The following is a 22,773-nucleotide window of genomic DNA, read 5'->3' on the forward strand; positions in this document are numbered from 1 at the left end:
TTATGTGAAAATGAACTTCATGATCCACTCATAACACATTGCTATCACACACACACATATATATATATATGCTAATAGTGCTTAATTATATGTAATAAACTCCTAACATATGTATTCTTCTAACTAACTAATTGCTATGAATTAGAAGGATAACTAACACCATTAACTTTTTTAATGATTTTGGTTATCTAGATTGTAAGTTTCTTTCTACTCCATTTGATTATAGCCAAAAACTTTTAAAGGAGTGAAGTACTATTTTAATGAAGAACACTACTTATACGCAACTCATCGGCTGACTCCTTTATATCACAAACACTATACCCAATATCTCTTATATGTTGTGGGACGTTTGAGCCAATTTTTGGACTGTGCAACTACCTCTCATCTGCAGGCTGATTTTTGCATACTCCGATACTTAAAAGGTAGATGTGCAACTAGTATATTCTTTTCTTCTACTTTTGATTTGCATCTCACCGGATTTGGCCAACGTTGACTGTGCTACCTATGTCGATACTCGTCGATCCGGTTATTGCTTTATGTTTGGGAACTCTTTCGTTAGTTGAAAGAGTAAGAAGCAAATCACTATTGCTAAGTCTTCCACAGAAGCTGAATATCGGTATCTTGCTGGTGCCACTTTGAAGTTGGCTAGTAGTTTTTCTTAATGAATTTCATTGATTTGTCACTTCAAAAATCTAATATTCTATTATGTGACAACTAGTCAGCCATTCACATCACAAATAATCCCATCTTTCATGAGATAACCAATTATATTGGAGTGGATTGTACGTGAAAAAATATTTGTTTGGACTCATTCATCTGGTTCGCTCTAGTTTGCAAGAAGGTGTTATTTATATCATTTGCACGTGAGTATGGAAAAACTATGCTATTTGAACTATAATTCATTGACAATTATAATATAATTGTGAATTATACCTAATTAGCATTTACATTGGCACCAGATATATTGATATGACACATTTTAGTGTCAATATACATATATCACTCTTCTCGAGTTATTTAAAAGATCTTATTTATGATTATATAAAAATCAGCATTTAAGAATAATTATACTAATTATCAATCATTTTAATTATCAATTATTATAATATAATTGTCATTATATATAATTATTATTTATGTGATATTTACGTTGGTGCCAAGCATACTCACATAGTACATTCTAGTATAGTATGTTTGCCTTTCTCTTCTATTTCTTATTTTTGAAAAGTATCAATTTTAAATAATTATATTTGTTAGCATTTAATAATTAATTATGATAAGATTTGTCAATAATCATAATAATTTATATTATATTTTTTTACTAATTGCAATGATTCTTTTATATATCTCTATGAGTAATTGAGTATTGTAAATAGAGTGTTTTATTTACTGTTTATGAGTAAAAATTCTAGAGTCAAAATTTTTTATTTTATTTTTTATTTTGTTTTTTTAATTATTTCAAACAATAATAATAATATATTTTTTATTTTTTTTTATCAAAATTGATCTTTTAAGGTCTAAATTAAAATTTTGTCATCCTTTTATAAAGCCAACTTTATTTTTATTATTTTAATTATATAATAAATTTTCTTACTTAATTTGTTTTCTTTTGTCTTTACGATAGAATTATTTTTACCGCAATCATTTATAATACCTCACATACATCATGTTTTATCTGAGAGTTGTTTCGTTGATTTGGGTGCTAATTATATGGATATAAGAATTCAGCACAGTAAAAGAAGTAAATTTTATTTTGCTAAAGGATTGTTAGATCTTCTTAAATAATATAATTAACCTAATAGAATATGGGTGAAGTTATCTTTTGTAGAAAAGCTGAATTTATAATTGAACTAAATGTGGTTATTTTTGTCTTACTGTATTAAATGGATAACTGGTGATAAAGCTTATTTAACAAGATTGTTTAAATTTGCGTAAATTTTATATATTTAATCTGGTCAAACTATTTTTATTAATTATCATTACGAAAATGACTCTAATGTATATGTATTTATATTCTAGAATTGAATATCATAGATATTATTTAAATAATTTAATACTAATATTAGGATTTGATTAGTTTAGTCTTCAAAGAATTTAAAAGTTGATATTATTTTATTAGTTTATTCTATTTAATTTAGATATGTAATATTTAATTTATTAATTTTTTATTTTTTTACTATTTATGAGTTTATTTTATTAGTAATATATCCAAGTAATTTAGTAAAAAATCATACTAATATGATAGTGTGATAGAATTTTGATATACTTTTAATCTGTTAATAATTAAAAATTAAATTATTTAAAATAATAATAATATTTCTTTGTCAATAATAATAAATGCATATATTCTATTATTTAAATTATTATATCATTAATTAATAATTTATTTTTAATTTAAAAAATATTATAATTAAATGCATATATTCTAATTAAGGGGAAAATATATATTAGTCTATTAAATATATTTTTTAAATTGAATTTTAAGAATAAAATAATATTTTATTTTTTTTCATTGTTAGAAATCCATGATTAATTAGTTTCTTTTAGGTAAGTTATTTTAAGATTTTGTTTTTAAATGTATTGGGGTTTTAAAAGTTTTATACTTACAGAAAGAATGCGGATATTAATATATAATTATAATAAGAAAGATAATATTTATATATTATTAAAATTAAAATTTGTGTATTAATGTTTTAAATCAATTAATAGTAGCAATCTATATGATTATATTATTAAGATAGAGAAAGATAATATTTTAATTTATTATTAATTATACTAAACATAATTATATAAATTATATTATAATTATATAAAATTATTTATTTTTAAATTAAAGAATTAAATTATTATATTATTAATAATAATTTATATTTTAATTTTAAAAGTATTTTAATTAACGAGTAAATATGTTATTTTATTAAACATAATTTTCAAATTAAATTTTGAGAATAAAACAATATTTAAAATGAATAATTATCCAAATTAGTCTCCAAAGATTTTTAAAGTGGTCATTTTAGCAGATAAATCAACCTTCAATATATTTTTCGACAGAGTAATTACCCAAATTAATTCTCAAAGATTTTAATAACATATTTTTTAGACATATTATTCCGTTAATTTTAATATATTTGATACAAAAAAACTTAACTAGAAAAATATTAATAGTAACAACCTACCACAGGTAAATAGAATTCCAAACTAATAATTATGTAGTAGTAATAACCTACCACAATTAAATAGAATTTTAAATTTCTACAAGCAATCCGCTGTTCCTAACTTTACAAACTATACTCTAGTTCTTCGCGACTACCTTAATAATGGCTACATACAAAAATATGTCTACAGAACAAAATTCAACACAACAAAACTAACGTCATAGTCGCTTGTCTCGGCGTAATGTGAAGTCTCGTTCAGTTTATTGATATCTCCATCGTTACCAACTATGCGCGTAATCGTCGTATTTATCGATAATATGGTTAGAAAAGGGTAAAAGAGACGAAAAAGTCGTTGAAAAGTTTAAACTGAGATCCAGTCAAAAACTGCGAACGACATCTATTTAAAGACGTCTTTCATGTAAACGAGATACGTTCAGTAATTATCATATTAATTTTATTTATTAAAATAAAAAATTCTATTAAATAATAATTTTTTTTCTAATCTTAAAAGCGTAAAGAACGTACGTGTATAAATATATGATTATGAGTAACAAAATATTTATATATTATTAGTTAGAATGCATGTAATAATACTTTAAATCAATCAATGATAATAATGGATTTGAATATATTATTAAAAAATATAATACTCTAATTTATTACTATTACACTAAATAAAGTTATGTTACAATGATACATAATTATTTGTTACTATATTAGAAAATTAAATTATTATATTATTAGTTAATAATTTTTAAATTATCTTAAAAATAATTAAATGCATAGGCTCACTTAAAAGAATAAATATCTTAACCTCAAGATTAGTTTATTTTAAAGAATTATTTTAAAATGGTATTGTCTGACATATTAAGTATGATTTTTTTTATGGTCTTTATTTTCTCTCTACTTACGTATGTGTATTTTAGGAGTATATAACTATTAAAAAAATATTTTAAATAGTAATAAATATCTTCAAAACTTATTTTATATAAAATCTCAAATAGAATAACTTCTCATTAGAATTACAAATAATGAAAAAAAATAGGATAAAATAATTATTGAATAAAACATATATTAATTAAATTGTTCTAATCAGGATAATTTTTTGTAATATATATAAAATATTAACGATACAATTAATATATTACTATTATTATTATTATGAATTTTTTATTTTATACTATTATTTGGTATTTATATAAATAATAAAAAATATAAAATTATTTTATATAAGTTAAATATATTCATGAAATTTTATTTAAAAACATATTTTAAACATAAATACAAGAAAATAATTTTTTTTGCATTGCATGAATATCTACATTAGTTAATTATAGTAAAAGTATATAAAAAGTACATCATAAAAAATTTGTGAAAAAATACAAAAGGAGTGAGAATAATCTGAATTCCATTATTAATCGAATACATTACTTTTTCAACAAGATAAAAATTACATCCATTATTTTCTTACTATCAGCAAAATTTAGTTCTAAACACTTCCATAAAATTAAACCACTCTTCTATTTTCACAGGCTATTGAAGGACTTAATTTATTAAACCACTCTTTTATTTATAATTCTTTTAACCATAAATCGTTACTAGAACACTAAAAGTTGCACAAAAAACATGTCCTAAAAATAGTATTTTACCCGTTTTATTATAGGCTAGAAAATCAGTTGAAAAATGCAATGTAAAAGCATGTACCCACCATTGTATTTGTCCTAGGTTTTAGTTTTATAAGATGATGCAATTTTTATTTCATATTAAATGCAGTTAAAAATAGAATACATATTTATTATTTTAAAATAAAAAAATATTTTATAATTATATTTTCATGTACTCTTTATATATTTCTATTATAATTAATTAGAATCACATATTAAACTAATAAAAAATAATCTAAATAACATAATTAAAAAAAACTCTATTAAACTATTTTGAAAAAGAGAACACAGACAAAAAGAAATGATAAATATTAGATATTGTTTTCACTTAGTTTTTAGGATTAAAAAAAAAAGAAATAGAACTACATCAAGTAACACTTATGTATGTCTTGATTTTATAGGATTAAGAGATAGTCTTTTCCATGCAGAATAAAAAAATCATGTATTTTTTTAGGTGAATTCTATCCAATTCCATTTAAAATAACATGTAGGTTACTTTTTATGATGTGTCACACTTTAATTGATTATTATTTTAACCATAGTTGGGTTATTTTGTAATTTATGGTTTGAGATGGGTAATGATATAATTTCTTAAAATATTAAAACTTCACTTCCGTTAATTGAAGTATATCTTCACTCTTCCATTCTTTTTTCATCATGTAATTTCAATCATTCCAAGCATCGTCGTGGCGGTGGTGACAAGAAGCAGCGCCGTCATTGTGATATACTGCCCTTTCACGCAATCTCTCTCTTCAATACATCATTTCTCCTTAACGACGTTGTTTAATTTTCATTGTCCGTTTTTCTCCGTCACCGCTATTTCCTGTGGTCTCATTCTATCCCTTTTTCTGCTGTGTATCACTTCTTACCAACATAATTAATGATTAGTTTAGTTATTAAATTTTTTTCATTAAAAAAATATATTTTTATTTAATTACATGATAAAATATATATTCATAGGTAAAATACGTTGTTTTAATTTTCATTGTCCGTTTTTCTCGTCACCGCTATTTCCTGTGGTCTCATTCTATCCCTTTTTTGCTGTGTATCACTTCTTACCAACATAATTAATGATTAGTTTAGTTATTAAATTTTTTTCATTAACAATATTTTTATTTAATTACATGAAATATATTCATAGGTAAAATATATATAATAAAATAAATCTATTTAAAATACTTAGAAGATAATTAAATTATGAACATATAAATATAATAATAAATTTGTACTCTAAACAAGTAAACATATTTTTTTATCATACATAAATTATTTAAAAATAAATATATTATTAAAATTAATAATACAAATTTAAAATGATAAAATCCAATTTTTTTATCGTATTCTTTTTATAGTATCTTTATTTTTTTAATTTCCAATTTATTAGTACTTTATTATTTAATTAATGATTAAAAAAATTATTTTTATGAGAAATTATTTTTTGTATTATCTTAAAGAAAAGACCAATATAACAGTTTAAAAAAAATTTAAAAATGATATTTTAAATAAAAAGTATTTAATATTAAAACTTTTAAATACAAAAATAATTGTATAAATATTTAAGAGATAGATATAAAATACATGCCTAAAATAAATAAAACAGATAAAATGGGAGTACTCATGAAAAATAACGAATTATTTTTGCATATTTTATTTATTTTAGACATGCTCACGAGAAATAAAGAATTATTTTTATCTGTTTTATTTATTTTAGACATATATTTCATATTTATATCTTAAATATCTATACAATTTACTTTTGTATTTAAATTTTTTAATATTAACTATTTTTTATTTAAAATGTCATTTTTACATTATTTTTTAACTTATATTGGTTTTCTTTTAAGATAATACAAAAAATGATTTCTCATGAAAACAATTTATTTAATCATTAATTAAATAATAAAGTACTAATAAAATAAAAATTAAAAGAATAAAAATACTATAAAAACTATTTGTAAGAAAGTCTTTATCATTTTAAACTTGTGTTATTAATTTTAACAATTTATTTATTTTTTAAATAATTTATGTATGATAAAAGATATGTTAACTTGTTTAGAGTACAAATTTTATTATTATATTTGTATATTCTTAATTTTAATTATATTTTTAAGTATTCTGATTAAATTTATTTTATTTTATTATATTTTACATATAAATATATGTTCCATCATATAATTAAATAAAGATATATTTTTTAATGATAAAATTTAATAACCAAATTTACAATTCTACGACAGAAAGAGGGATTGAGTGAGAGGAGTAAGAGGACTAGGAGATGACGTCAGCCCTGGCTATGTTGGGAATGACGGCAAAATTACGGACGAAGGAAATTCAACAACGTCGTTAAGGATGATGATGATGCACTGAAAAAAGAGAAATTGCGTGATAGAGCAGTAGATCGACGGCATGCATGGAAGGATTCGAAGTTACGTGATGAAGAAAGAATCAAGGAGTTGGAAAGGTGCTTCAACGAGAATGGAGTTTTTGATATTTTAAGAAATTATACTATTACCTATCTCAAATAGCAATTACAAAATAATCCAACTATGGTTAAGATAATGACCAATTAGAGTGTAACACATCATGAAGGATAACTTACATGTTATTTTAGAGAGAGTTAGGTAGAATTTACCATTTTTTTATAGTATATTGTATAATAATTTTACATGATTTTTAGATTTAGACTCACTAACTATAAAAAATTACTATATATAAAAAAGAGACAACTTAAGAGTCAGATCATGAAAGAACAACCAAAACTTTTCAAGAAGTAGCCAAGGAAAAAAATCTAAAAGCATTTCTTGTAGGAATTGGCTTCTATTAGAACAAAAATAATTATATAAAATAATTATTATTAAGTTAATTTTTTATTATTACGTTATATATCATATATTTTTGCTGTGATTGAATAAGCCATTATCATATTATATACATTTTTATCATGATTAGAATTATAGATTTTTGTTTTAATTTTTTAAGGTAGATATCAATATCAATTTACCAAAAATTATGATTAATTTAAAATTATATTACAGTGATTGAAAATTAAAATTATTGACAATTAACGTAATTATGTATTAAATACTAATTTGATGTATAATTATGAAAAATTATTGACAATGAACATAATTATATATTAAATACTAATTTGATGTATAATGATTGACAATTAATATAATTATGTATAAAATAAAACATAGCAACTAAAATTAAATTTGTTAACTAATTGAAGTTAGGTAGGCAATGTTTAACAATTATTTTAGCATTTAATTATTGATATATCATCATCATCATCAATTGATATCAATATAAATTGGTCACGGTTAATGTAACAACTTACCACTAATAAAATTATTGCATAATGAATGAGAATTAGAATTATATTAATATAATTAAAATATTAAAATATTCTCGATTTATAACTAGTTTAATAATGCATTAAATATTAATTTTATATAATTATAATAAAGATATTTTTTTAAATTAGTATAATCATGTATTATTCATTAAATGCTAATTGTAATATAATTATAATAAAGATATTTTTCTAAAATAAATTTAGAAGATAGAATAATGCTTTCATTTTGGAGAAAAATAAATTCATGAGGAATTGATACTTCACTTTCATTAGTTGATAATATATTAAATATTAATTTTATATAATTATAATAAAGATATTTTCTTAAATTAGTATAATCATGCATTATTCATTAAATGTTAATTATAATACAATTATAATAAAGATAATTTTCTAAAATAAATTTAGAAGAGAGAATAATGCTTTCATTTAGGAAAAAAAATTTTTTATGAAAAATTGATACCCTACTTTTATTAGTTAAAAAAAATCTAATTTTAATATATTAAATAGATAAAATAATCTTCTCTATGCAGAATAAAAAAAATCATGTATTTTTTATGGTATATTGTATAGTACTTTTACATGAAATCCACCTTAAAAAACCTCCGGTGTTATACACAAAATTATAAGTTTTGTATTCAACCACTATTTTTATTGTTAATTAATTGTTATTGATTTAATTTTAATTCATTATAGTATAAAAAATTTTATATAATTATTAAATAAAATTTATATAATTTAAATAATGAGTTTAGTTAAATAATATTAACTTAAATCTGAAATAAATATAAAAAATATTGATTATTTAATATTTTTTACAATAATAACTAGTTTTTTCCTTCATTATTTTCTCTTTTATTTTTGTCATCGTCACAATAAATGATGAAAAGTTTGAAATATATATGCATGAGAAATGTGTTTAATATACAACAAAAAGTATAGATAGACAATAAAAATAATAAATAATATAACCAATGAATATATTGAATGTTCATTTTGATAGATATGTGATTATTCATATTGTTCAAAAAAATCATTTGTTACTTAACATAACCCAATATATAATAGCAATAGAAAAAGGATAGCACTATAGCAGAGCGCTTGTGATGCATACTTAATGCTATTTTAATTTCCTAGCTAGGACACCCTCGCGGCCTCACCAACACCAACCAACCAACCAACCAATGCCATCATATATATTATACTGAATTATTGCTACTCTATTGAACATCTTTGACCAGCTAAGGAGAGTAAGCTAGAAAGAGATCAGAGGCTAATGTTGCTCTTGTCGTTGTTGCGGAGGTGGAGGTGGTGTTTGGTATGTGTGATATTGATAATAGGAGGAGGCGGCGGCGGTATGGCAGGAAGCCTCAGCGGATTCTGTTGGACACAGACGTTGACACTGACGATTTATTTGCTCTTCTCTACCTATTAAAGCTCAACACTTCACTCTTTCAATTAGAGGTCTCTGTCGTCATAATTTTATTATTCAAAGAATTAATAAGATAAAAAGAAAATAATGAATTGAATGGTGCAGGGTGTGACAATAAGTGCGAATGCATGGACGGACAGCGGGCACGCGGTGAATCAGATATACGACTTGCTGTATATGATGGGAAGGGATGAGATTGCGGTGGGAGTGGGTGGAGAAGGGGGAATACTTGAAAACGGTACCGTTTTGGGAAACGTGGGTGGATATCTGCCAATCATACAACAGGCGATCACAACAGCAGGAGGCTGCAGATACAGGCAGGCCATTCCTGTTGGTCTTGGTGGCCGCTTAGATGTCAATTCAAATTATGGCATCCGTAAAGCGTTCCTTCCTCAGGTAAATCCTCCATAACTCACAAATTATAAAAGACCACTGTCGGTCGGTCACGTAATTAATTGTGAATTCACTGTTTCCTATTATGCTCTTACCTTGCCTCTATCAGAGGATTTTGCTAATCAAAAACTAAAACGGACCAAATCTATGGAAATTTCTCAAGTACTACGACGAAATAACAGTCTGAACTCTTAGCAGCGCTTTTTCAACCTAATGCTCAGTTTGGTTGGAAAGAAGTGTACAACTCTTCCCTCCTCTCCATTTTTTCCTCCCTTAATTAATTTAGGGTTATTAAAATGGCTAAATTCATAGGATTGACTCGTTAATTAGTCCGCTTTAAATGGACACCTATCATACATTGACACGGGATGCAGACTAACACGAGATATATTCACATATAAATTTTAAATTCTTATAAGACATAATAAAATATAATATTAAACTATAAATTAATTTTAAATTATTTTTAATTTTTTCATATTAAAAATAAAGATATAAAACTAGATATACTAATATATAATAATATTTAAATATAATTAAATGTATTAAAAAAATTTATTTCTTATTAAAATATATTTAAACATAAAAATGTGTATATTAGACGAATATCGTATCTAAAGTGTATTATATATAGGGACACGTTAACTCAGCCAAATATATACATTTTGTATATGGACAAACTTTTAAATTTAAAATTAAATCCGCAAAGATAGTAGATTAAATAACTTTTATTTATGAAATTTATGAAAAGTTGGACCAGTTCATTAAAAAGGTTAGATCTCGTTTAATTTGTATATTTTTTATTTTAAAAATGTATCTCTTACTTTTTTTTTTGGTATTAATGTATCTCCTAAAAAGGAAAAGAAATTACAGATATTTATTGTATAGTCTTATCTTCCTGTTACCTCATCTTATCTAGGAAAATCTACCAAAGCAGAAAAGAATCTATAATCTATCCTAAATCTACTTTATAAAGTTTATATATAGCTTATTTTCGTCATGCAAACATCTTTTGTCGTTATTTTGATGCTTTATTCATAATCTATTCCTAGCAATTATGAAAGATCATAATTAACTCACTTTTAACATCATACTTTTCTTAGTTTATATAAATTAAAATTAATTAATTAATTGTGATAAGTTTAAAAAAAATTTTGGTCCCATAAATTTTTTGAAAAAATATAAATAGATAATGAGAATACTAAATAATGTAAATAATAAATATATCAAGGTTCAATTCAATAGATATCCATATAATTATATTTATTATTTTTAATTGATGGTTATTTTTTTTAATTCGATTTATTCCTGCACAGTTAATAATGACTAGATGTTCAATTCACTAGGTATGTTGATTATTATCCTAATATTAAAATTTAAGAAATAATTTGAGGATGAAGTGCTTTTTTACTTTATTAAATCAATTTTAAAATTTATTATTCACATTATTTACAAAAATCATTATCTATCTAACAAAATCTATTTTTTTATTTATCTATTCTTATTTTCGTCATGCAAATAACATTTGTCGTTATTTTGATACTTTATTCATAATCTATTCCTAGCAATTATGAAAGATCAGTAATCATAATTAACTCACTTTTAACATCATACTTTGCTTAGTTTATATAAATTAAAATTAATTGATTAATTGTGATAAGTTTAAATAAATTTTTGGTCCCATAAACTTTTTTATTTATCTATTTGTATTTTGTTACACTAATTGCTGACATGTCGGATTAAATAATGTTGTTACTATATTAGCATTTTAGTTGAGGAGTACTACACATACAAGTCTTTTAGACTTACAAGTCTTACAAGTTACTAGGCCTTTTAATGCGTTATTCAACGTTTCCTATTTTCAAAGCGCTACACTCAGAACGGTTCTTCCTCTTCGTCTTTCTCTTTCTCTTCTTCTTCTTCTTCTTTGTTTTTTTTTTCGATTTTCATGGTTTCTGAAATCAAGCTTTGAAATCGTTTTGAAGAAGAAGAAGCAGCAAAAGATGAGAAGATGAGGAGAAAGAGAAAGAGTTCTGAATTATGCAACGAATTTTGGGTGTATTTATTAAATATTTTGGGTGTATTTTTCGTAATTCTTTGGGTGTATTTCTGTAATCCTTTTAATTTGAAGATAATGGAATTTCAGAAATACACCAAAACGATTACAGAAGTACACCCAAAATAATTACAGAAATACACCCAAAGGATTACAGAAATACACCAAAACGGTTACAGAAATTCACCCAAACGATTATAGAAAATACACCCAAAGGATTACAGAAAATACACCCAAAGGATTTAAAGAAATACACCCAAAATTCGTTAAAATACATCTTATGCATAATTCAGAACTCTTTCTCTTTCTCCTCCTCATCTTCTACTGCTTCTTCTTCTTCAAAAATGATTTTACCAAATCGAAAAAAAAAAGATAAAACAGAGAGAAAAGAACGTAAATGAAGAAGAAGAGGAAGACGATGAAGAAGAACGTGCAGAAACGAAAGAAAAGGAGAAGAAGAAGAGTAAGAGGAAGAAGAACGTGCAGCAAGAAGAAGAAGAAGGAGAAAGAGAAGACAAGAAACGAAAGAAAAGAAGAAGAGGAAGAAGAATGGTTGGAAGCGTGTTTTGAGCGTTAGTTTTAATTGAACTTGTAAGGCTTACAAGCCTTAATCACTTGTATGCGAAGAATTACTCATTTTAGTTTGCTATATCAGTACTTATCAAACTAGCGACAACTCATTGTCTTATTGGATCAAAATTTTTAAAAAATATATTATAAAAATTAAAATAAGAGTTAATATTCAATTTGATCCTTAAAATTTAAAATTGAATTCAAATTAAACCTTAAAAATTTTAATTAATTGAAATTAGTCCCTCAAAGTTACAATCATAACTCGCGTTAATTCCTCAATTTATCTCATTTAACAACATGCTAATTTGGTACATTAATATGCTACAATTTGAATTTTTTATCGTCCTAATTCCAATGTAATTAATATTTATTAGAGTTTCTAAAAGCTTGACAGGTGCAGTAGTCAGAACTCCAAATTTTACAAATTGAATTTGTTATTATAGTTTTCGTGAGAATATTAGAGAGAAATTTAGTTTTTAGGCTTTCTAGTAGGTCTCAGTCACATAAAACATAGGTGAGAAGTCCAAATCGTGATAAGTTAACGTGTAAAATTAGTACGACATTAATGGAAATAATCTCATGGGCTAACGTGAGTTACTATTATAAATTTTGGAGTTCAAGTTGAATCAATTATAATTTTTTAAGAGTTATTTTGATTTCGATCTCAAATTTTATGGGTCAAATTGAGTATTGAGGGTTATCAGTGGCTAAAAAAATGGGGGGTTGAATCTTGGTCTATTTTTCTTTTTCGTGTAAACTTGCATTCTGTTAAGAAAATATAGGAGATATTTTGGTTTTATCTCTTAACTTGGTAGGAGATACTTTTGTTTTGTCTCCTATTGTGCAGAATCAGAAATAGAGATGAGAGTAGAGATTGACACACAAATGTATTCTAATTCAGCTACCTAGTGCAATGTACCTTACATATAGTCTCAATTACAATAGTGACAGAATTTCACTATCTTTTCAACAGATTACATCATCAATTCTCCCTAGGATCTCCCCAATCCTATCTGGGACAAGTCCAGATTCTAACCCAACCTGAACTTGACTAGAACTCAACCTAACTTTCAACAGCAAAGTGCTAACCCAACTTGTAAAGAAATCCTCTCAGGATTATGACACAAAACAGAAAAACTTACAAAAAATTTCTAAGATAACTATGACTTTTTCTCCAAGTCTATCTCACTGTCTTTTTTCACTCATTGGTTTTTTCTTACAAACTTCATCATTTTTGCCTTTTTTTTAATAAAACTTAGACAGACTAAATTGAGAAAAATTACAATATGAAAACATGAAAGAGAAGAACAAGAACAGCTTAGGGAGCTATGGAAATCTAAACAAGTGCTCTTTCTCTCTTAGTTAATCCTTGGTCGTTCACCCTTATTATAGAAGAGTGAAGCTTCCAAGGTTTGAACCAAGTATGACACTTGGATTGTCTTCTTCTCCAGCAACAGATATAGTAGCGACGTGGTCAGAGGTGAGAGAGAGCAGAAGCAATGACATGCAACTTTACCTTTTTTTCTCAACTTTTTTCTTCAAGGATCTTGAATTTGGGCCGTTGATATTTGTTTTGGTCCCAAGTTGGTTTCTTGACCATGAATTTTAGGTAGAGCATCAATGACTTCTTCTTTTCCATAGTTTCTAGAATGGTGCTTTGTGCAGAGTTGATTTCTTCACAATTTCTTGGAAAAGCACAAATGGAGAAATCAACTTTTGAGATGCTCTGCTCGAATGAGATTTACCCATTTGTTGTAGCCCTTCTTCTTACTTGAAATTGGTAAGAACCGTTTTGTTTTTTACCGTTTCCTAGCTTCGGCTCTTTTCTTTTTCTTCTTTCTTGGTTCTGAACTTTGATGTGAAAAGGAAGAAAAGAAAGAGAGAGAAGAGAGAGTTCGTGTTCGATAGAAGTGAAATGAAATAATAAAATAGATATTATATAAGCAAAAATAATTATTAAGTCATTGTAATATTTTTTGGTTGCCCACGGTATTCTTCGATCTGACGAGTAAGTTAATCACTCGACCAACTCAAGTTGGTTTCCATTATAGTATTTTAATATTGGATAAACTACAAAAAATACATTCGAATTATTTTGACATAGACAAAAATATTCTCAAATAATTTAAAAACATGCAAAAAATACAGTATATAATAATATAATAAATATAAAAATAAAATTAAAAATATTTATTATAAAAGAATATTAGAATTTTATATAATTATTTAATAATAATCGAATTATAATTTGTTGAAACTTGATTATTTTTAAAATATTAATAAAGATATGAATTTTAAATTTTGATTTTAGGTTTTTGACTATTTTATATTTTGTTATTTATCTGGGATCGATTTTGTCGGTTCAACTAGTAATTCATTGGTTGAATCAATAAACCAATAAACTAGTAGCCTGATTGATTCGATCATCTATTCGATTCTGATAACTATGGTTTCACTCACTATATAAGAAGCTCTATTTGCCACATCGTTTTTTTCAATTAACTAAAACATTTTAATTCATGGTTATGTATTTTTGTCATATCTTTAAGTAATTTAAAAATATTTTTATTGATGATAAAATTTAAGAGTACAAAATAATTCGAATATATTTTTTATGGTTTATCTTTCAACATTTAATAAAACGTAAACTCATTCCTAGGCTTCTAGCTTAGAGAAGTTTGTTTGCACCAACCTTAGAAGTCATATAACATAAAAAGAAAAATTATATGAAAATCAAACTGTGAAAATGAAATTATTAACTGCATAAGAGAGGAAAACAAGTACATATACATCTACACTAACCCAACCTTAGGAGCTTGGCTTAGGAGTTACTATCCATAACAAGATAAAAGATACATTGCAAAGTACATAATTATCTGATTTGATGTTCTCATTATTACTCAATTATTCTATATGCTCGAGCCTAAAATTGCTATGAATAATTTTTGAGTTGATCATGAAATTAGGGAAGAAGGAAATATAGTCCTCTGAGACAGGCAAGCTCTCAGGAAGTGCTGATTGACAAAATATCAAAGGGTCCAATAACACTGCTTATGAGTGGAACACACACAAACATGGCCATTTTCCTTATGAGTAATCCACACCTTAAGAAGAACATAGAGCATATTTATATAATGGGTGGAGGTGTAAGGTCAAGCAACCCAACTGGTTGCTGCCCCAAAAATGCAACCTCTTCTTCCTGTGTGCCTAGGCAGTGTGGTGACCATGGCAACATGTTCACTGATTATAACACCAACCCTTTTGCAGAGTTCAATATTTTTGGAGACCCCTTTGCTGCATATCAGGTATGCCTCTTCAAAGTAATTTATGACAAAGTTGTTAGGTGTATATGTGTTGTTTAATTTATTTTCAATATGTATTTTGTATTTCAATATATATTTTATACGGATGGTTAATTTGGTAGCTAATTTTTGTTGTACTAGTATGATTGAATTTATAATTATTGTTTATTGTTAACACACATTGGTTAGTGCATGCATTAGTTCAATTATACCTCCAATATTTCAACATGTTTCAATTATAGATATTGACTTGTTATTGACATGTAAGCCTAGTTCAATCTTTGTTAATGATGTTAACTGATGAAATATATTTGAAATATCAGAGAGAAAATTAAAATAAACTAAAACAATAAAACATAGTTTACAACTCAACTTTGCAGGTGATTCATTCTGGAATTCCTATCACCCTTGTACCACTTGATGCAACAAACACAATTCCCATCAATGAACAATTCTTTGATGCATTTGAAAAGAGTCAAGACACATATGAGGCACAATATTGTTTCAAGTCTTTAAAAATAACTCGTGATACTTGGTTTGATGACCAATTCTATTCGGTAAATATATATGTTTTAGAAGTTATTTTGTTATTAACATCTGTTTTGTTTTACTTGATTATGGATGAGAATTAGAGCTAATATGTTATGCATAATGACTTTGTTGTTAGTAGAGTTATTTTATGTGGGATTCTTTCATGGCTGGTATAGCAATCTCAATCATGAGTAAACCCAATAACCAGAATGGAGAAAATGAATTTGCTGAAATGGAGTATATGAACATAACTGTCATTACTTCGAATAAACCCTACGGTGTATCTGATGGATCCAATCCATTCTTTGATAATCTTAAAGTTCCTAAGTTCAATCTAGAGAAAGGTGGGGTGCATAGTGGTCATGTTCAACAAGGACTAAGAGATCCTCTTTGCTTTGTCAAGAATGGCAAAGGAAAATGTCAGGTAGGCTTCTTTTCTAAGGTTGCAACTTCATTTTGTTACACATAATATCAGTTCTTATGATATGTTCTGCAACATGTTTTATAGGATGGTTACACAGCAGAGGTAAATGGCCCTGACTCAGTGAGAGTACTTGTTGCCACAAAAGCGAAGCCTAACCGGGATTTTGGGAGTTCACTTGACAGAGAATATTACAAAAGCTTCTTGAATGTTAGTTTCACTTTTTATTTGAATATTTATGTGTATCAGAATCTGATTTTGGTTCTTGGGTGGGTTGAAGGTTCTAAAACAACCACAGAATTCTGGGAGGTTCAACTTCACTACACAGTTTCCTTACTACAAAGAAGAAACTTACAAGCCAAGTTTTCATAATAAAAGATTAGGGAAACCTATTGTGTTTGACATGGACATGAGTGCAGGAGATTTTCTTGCTCTATTTTACCTCCTGAAAGTGCCTGTTGAAGTCATCAATCTTAAGGTATCCATTCTAATGTTTCCCTTTTGCTTGTTTCTGTGAATGGAAGAAAAGAAAAAAAAGAACTCTATATTTGCTGAACTTAATCAGTGGCTTGTGGCTTAGGCAATCATTGTGAGCCCAACAGGATGGGCAAATGCAGCAACAATAGATATCATATATGACATCCTACACATGATGGGCCGCGACGACATCCCAGTTGGTCTTGGAGATGTTTTTGCAATGAATCAGACAGATCCAATCTTCCCAGCTGTTGGACAATGCAATTATGTTAAGGCTATTCCCCATGGAAGTGGCGGCTTTCTAGACTCTGACACGCTCTATGGCCTTGCTCGCCATCTACCTCGCAGCCCAAGAAGGTTACTACTTTCATAAATCATAAAAATTTTCAAGTGTTCCTTATCAACAATAATAGACTAACTACCTTAGTCATGATGACCAAACTGTTTTTTTTTTTTTTTTTTTTAATTCAGGTATACAGCAGAAAACTCTGTAAAGTTTGGGGCTCCTCGCGATACTGATCACCCTGAACTTAGACAACCATTAGCCATGGAAGTTTGGGATTCTATATTGCAAACTGAACCAAATTCTAAGATCACAGTATTAACTAATGGACCCTTGACTAATTTGGCAAAGGTGGTATCATTCAAGAATGTTAGCTCTAGAATTGAGGTATGATTGATATAACATTATTTTAATTGGGCATAGGGAAGTATGAAAAATGATATAACTTTTATTGCAACATGTTATAGGAGGTTTATGTAGTTGGGGGACATATCAGCAGCAATGTCAATGAAAAAGGAAATATATTTTCTGTTCCCTCAAACCAATATGCAGAATTCAATATGTTCTTGGACCCTTTAGCTGCCAAGACAGTATTTGAATCACAACTTAGCATCACACTCATTCCACTCACTGTCCAGCGCAATGTAAGTTCTTTCCCCTATATCATAAGCCGGTTGCTTCGGACAAAAGGAACGAAAACCCCGGAGGCTATGTTTTCTAAGCGCTTGCTGTCAAGGCTATACCGTTTGAAGCAAGTTCAAGAAAGATATCAGCATATGGTATAGGTTCCTAAATCCACATCTAATTTCTAGCTTATGTTAAAACTTCATGAGTAATGTATTTTAATATCATGTTGCAGGACACATTCTTGGGGGAAATTCTAGGTGCAGTTGTCATGGCTGATAACCATTTAAGTCTTAATCCGAAATTTGAGGTGAAGCCAATTAAAGTTTTGGCTGATGGTGTGGAATCCAGTGATGGAAAAATTGTAGTGGATGAGGAACATGGGAAATTAGTGAGAATTTTAAGGCAGGTGGATGTGAAAGGTTATCATGATTTGTATGCAGAGAAGCTTAGTGATCATAATCAGTCAGCTAAGGTAGCAAGCTTTGAAGAACAGAGGAGAAAATGGAGTAATCCTCAAGGTCAAAGCTAAGAGCAATTCTTTGTGATCATTTTGCAAATAATAACCCATCTTTTGTCATATAATTTTAAATTTATATGATATGGTATTAGTTGTGTGGTTGATAATTCTTCAATGCTTGATATTTCATATGCTATTTGAATCTACAGTCTACACTAACTATGTCAATAGCCATTAATCTTTAATTTTGGAATGAAAAAAATATAGGAAACCAATTTTTAGTTAACTAACATTAACCAATTTTAGTATTTAGGTTTATAATTTAAGATCTAGAGTTAAATGTTTATGATTTAGAATCTAAAAGTTAAAATAAATAAAATAATTAAAAAATAATTGATATTACTTGAAAAAAAGTTTATAGAAGAAAGTGATTTGCTCTTGTAATTACATGAATCCGTCTGAGATGCTGAGTGTTCAGCCTATACTTACGAGAGGGGGTCTATGGAATGATATATGCCTTTTGCAAATCAGGGAGCCACATGTAAGAGAGAAAATGATCGGCGGCTTGGCTATGGATTTGGGGAATGGCAGAACAATCCGGTTCTGGGAGGATAGATGGTTACCTAGTGGGGCGTTGAAGGATGAGTTCCCACGACTTTTCTCGGTCTCAAACCTTAAAGGATCTGTTATAAGAGATTGTGGGTTTTGGAATGGGATAGAGTGAATATGGACTTTTCAATGGCAGAGAGAGTTATTCCAATGGGAGTTGGAGATAGTAAGCCAACTTCATGAGAGGTTACATTCAGTTAGGCCAACATATGAGCATATGAGAGAGAGGATAGAGTGGTTTTGAAATTTGATAGGTCAGGTATTTTTTTTTACTAACTCTTTTGTGCATGTGTTGCAAGCGGAAATTCTCCTGGAGGCAATCCTTAGGTATAGCTTCACTAGTTCTATTTGGAGAGGATTCGTCTCACCAAGGATTGAGTTGTTTGCTTGGTTTGTGTTGGTTGGCAGGGCGACTACTAAGGATCGACTGTGTAGATTAGGGGTCCTTGATCAGAATAATAATTTGTGTGTTTTATTTTATAAGTCTACAGAGTCTGCCTTTCATTTATTTATTAGTTGTGAGATTACTTGGCAGGTGTGATGTGCTTGATTGTTTGCTCTTGGAAGGATTTGGACAGTGCCAGGTTCACTAAAGCAACACTTTGAAAGTTGGACAAATGCCTCTGTGCGAAAGGTGGAGAGAAAGCGGTGGTTCATTGGCTTCTTTACAGTTATTTGGGCAATTTGGCAAGAAAGGAATGCCAAAATCTTCAAAAATCAAGTCTCAGATGTGGTGGACATTATAAGTAGGTCTTTTAGTTTTTCTGATGAATGGATTGGGAATGTACCCTGTGATTGTTGATAGCAATGCCGAAGATGACTCGGGATTACTAGGTTTTTAAGGTCTTTGACGTGTTTGTTGTTATCTGGTTTATTTGCTTTTCAATGTTCCACCTTACAGTATTGAGCTCTATGCACTTCTAAAAAAAAATTAGTTACCTAATATTACTCTTTTGAAATATCAAAAAGTTAAAAAAGTAAAGAACTAAAGGTTGAAATCCTATAAAAAAAGTAACGGGCTTTAGTCTTTCAAGTTTCAACTAATTCTTATTTTTTTACTAAAAAATATTACTCTTTTAAAACATTAATGAATATTCTTGACAATTAATTAGCAAAATCCGTTTTTTATATAGATCAAAATCCTTATTATAACTACAATTTTAAATTTCAACCATAAAGTAAACAAAAATAATATGTTTATATTAAAAATTATTTATCAAATCAATCATTATAGATTTGTGTATAAACATATGTTATTTCGCGTATAATCAATATATATTTTATATTTAAATTACGAGTGATTTGGTGGCTTATTTATATTGCTATTAGGATTGAGAAGCGATAAAATTAAAGATAAACAAAACAACAAAAGATAGGGCTTAATTTGCGCAGCATCTAATAGAGAGGGAGAAGGCTACCACATATAGATTTGACTTTGTGAAGAAGAGAATCATATCATATCTTGTGATGATTCACCTTATCTTGGGCCACCAACTTCATAGAATTATTGGCTGTCCCCATTTTCTTATTCCAATATATAAAGTGACTTTATATCTCCACAATCTTTTACCATTATCCTATGATTCCATTGCCAACTAATGCCATGTGATAATGACAACAATTTCACTATTCACTTTTCTTCAAGTTTATACCAGCAGAAACAATTCAATTCCAAATAGTCACCTGTCTCTATCAGTTTCAGAAGAAAACAACAATAATATTCACTAGGCTATCCCCACAGCATAATTGGTCTATGTACATAAATCTAAGCAAATTTTGTAAAAGGGCCATTTTTTCTTCACATATGGTGAAACTTGTTTCTGATTCAAATTCTAATAAACCATCTGATCCTGTTGCTATCTAATTAGACTTTGTTAAACCATGCAAAAAAATGACAAATTACACTAGTTGTTCTGTTTCTTAAATAAGGTACAGAAGATGGAAACTTCAAACTTCCTTGTTCTCAATACATGAGAATCCACACATTCATCACAGCATAAAAGAGAAAAACTTCAACCAAGGAGAAGACGACTCCAAAACACTCTTACAAGCTTCTATTTTTACAAATTGGATCAGTCAGAAACTAAGTTCCATCAAAGGGATCGATCCTCCGGCTGCCATAATCTGTTGCTCAAGCTGCACAAATTAAAGTACACATGAATAAACATAAATGTAAAACAAATTCACAATGAAAGAATATGTTCTTCAGGCAATTTTTTATTATGCTTACCCTGAAGAGTGTTTCAAGCTTATTTTTGACAAGGCAACATTCTTGCTTAACTTGGTGCAGACATTTCAAGCACCTACAGAAACAAAAATTTTGTGTGACTAGAGAATGAAATTTCAACACTCAAGTTCAATGAGGAGAAAAACTGAAAAAGTGACTTACCCATCTATATTCTGTTCCTCACAGAAGTTGCGAAAAGCAATGCAACAATTTTTAACCCTTTGAGCGCCAATGCTGTAAAAACAGACAACCATAATTAACTAAGGTTAATATTTAACTTTGACTGGTTCAGTAATAGTAGGAACGAACACGTAAGACAAGAATTGCCAAAAAAACAATAGCTACTTAACAAAACAAACATGTTTTTTTTTTTCTTTTTATCTGGGATTGTGCTGAATTAAAGGCAAATGATATATTGTTATATCATACCTTGAGCTACTCCCTTTTAACTGATGAACATGAGCATCAACCATTTTGAAGTCAACACTTTTCTGATCTCTGCAAATGAGAAGAGAAGATAAGAGAATATATATGCTAATTAGTGATAGTAATCTCTGTGAGAAGAACAATATGATAGACTGACAGAGCAACGGTGAGATCATTGAGAAGCTTGTGAGAATCTTGAAAGAAGAGAGAAACAACTTCAACAACAAAGTCAGGATTGTTGTCATCTTGTAGCTGCTCAAGTTGAAGGAATTGCGCATCCAAGAACCCCTTCTCTCATCATACCAAACATCACAAAAATAAACAAATGGAGAAAAAATAAATAGATAAAAAGAAAGAAATGTTGTGTTTAGATTGAAAACCTCAATGAATAATGATCTGGTGTAGTCTATCCACTGTCTCTGCATCTGACCCACCTCCATGATTTTCCTGCCTTAGTCCTTCTTTTGTCACACAACACAGACACTAGCACCCACTTACTATCAGTTATTAATGCAGCAATTTTATTCCTATATGGATTCGCACTCTACTTTGGTGCTTCTTTGACCCCACTTATCATATTTGTCTGAAAATATTTTCTTTAAAAAATAATCATTTAAAAACAAACATTTTTTTTTTAAATTAGAAAATACTTCCATAAAAATATCTTCGTATAAAGATAGCATTATGAACCGTTAAATAATTCAATCAAACATATTTTAATCAAATATATCAAACTATCTAATAATTCACAATGCAGTCTTTATGTAAAGATGTCACCAAGA

General features: G+C 27.6%; 2 protein-coding genes across 3 annotated transcripts; one reads left to right on the forward strand and one right to left on the reverse strand.

Moving 5' to 3' along the window:
• The first annotated feature begins 9,283 nt into the window (after positions 1 to 9,283).
• LOC130939564 (nucleoside hydrolase 3-like) lies at positions 9,284 to 20,148 on the forward strand. 2 transcript variants are annotated; one of them, XM_057867660.1, is made up of 12 exons: positions 9,284 to 9,641; positions 9,715 to 10,005; positions 15,598 to 15,936; positions 16,314 to 16,490; positions 16,604 to 16,888; positions 16,973 to 17,095; positions 17,166 to 17,363; positions 17,466 to 17,719; positions 17,834 to 18,032; positions 18,113 to 18,424; positions 18,505 to 18,790; positions 19,874 to 20,148. In XM_057867660.1, the coding sequence occupies exons 1-12, from the start codon at positions 9,498 to 9,500 to the stop codon at positions 19,942 to 19,944; spliced, it is 2,679 nt and encodes an 892-aa protein (XP_057723643.1). In that variant the 5' UTR covers positions 9,284 to 9,497; the 3' UTR covers positions 19,945 to 20,148. The 2 variants fall into 2 exon arrangements, with proteins under 2 accessions (XP_057723643.1, XP_057723649.1); XM_057867666.1 differs by having other exon boundaries at positions 9,421 to 9,641; positions 9,729 to 10,005; positions 19,874 to 20,146.
• Positions 20,149 to 21,058: 910 nt separating this feature from the next.
• LOC130971806 (histidine-containing phosphotransfer protein 1-like) lies at positions 21,059 to 22,549 on the reverse strand. Its single transcript, XM_057897134.1, has 6 exons — positions 22,372 to 22,549; positions 22,149 to 22,279; positions 21,995 to 22,063; positions 21,728 to 21,799; positions 21,569 to 21,641; positions 21,059 to 21,474 (listed from the first exon to the last, which is right to left on the reverse strand). Exons 1-6 carry the CDS (start codon positions 22,429 to 22,431, stop codon positions 21,415 to 21,417), a joined length of 465 nt encoding a protein of 154 aa, XP_057753117.1. The 5' UTR covers positions 22,432 to 22,549; the 3' UTR covers positions 21,059 to 21,414.
• Between the last annotated feature and the right edge of the window lie 224 nt (positions 22,550 to 22,773).

Source organism: Arachis stenosperma, chromosome 1 (assembly GCF_014773155.1).
Source record: "Arachis stenosperma cultivar V10309 chromosome 1, arast.V10309.gnm1.PFL2, whole genome shotgun sequence".
NCBI classification, from domain to species: domain Eukaryota; kingdom Viridiplantae; phylum Streptophyta; class Magnoliopsida; order Fabales; family Fabaceae; genus Arachis; species Arachis stenosperma.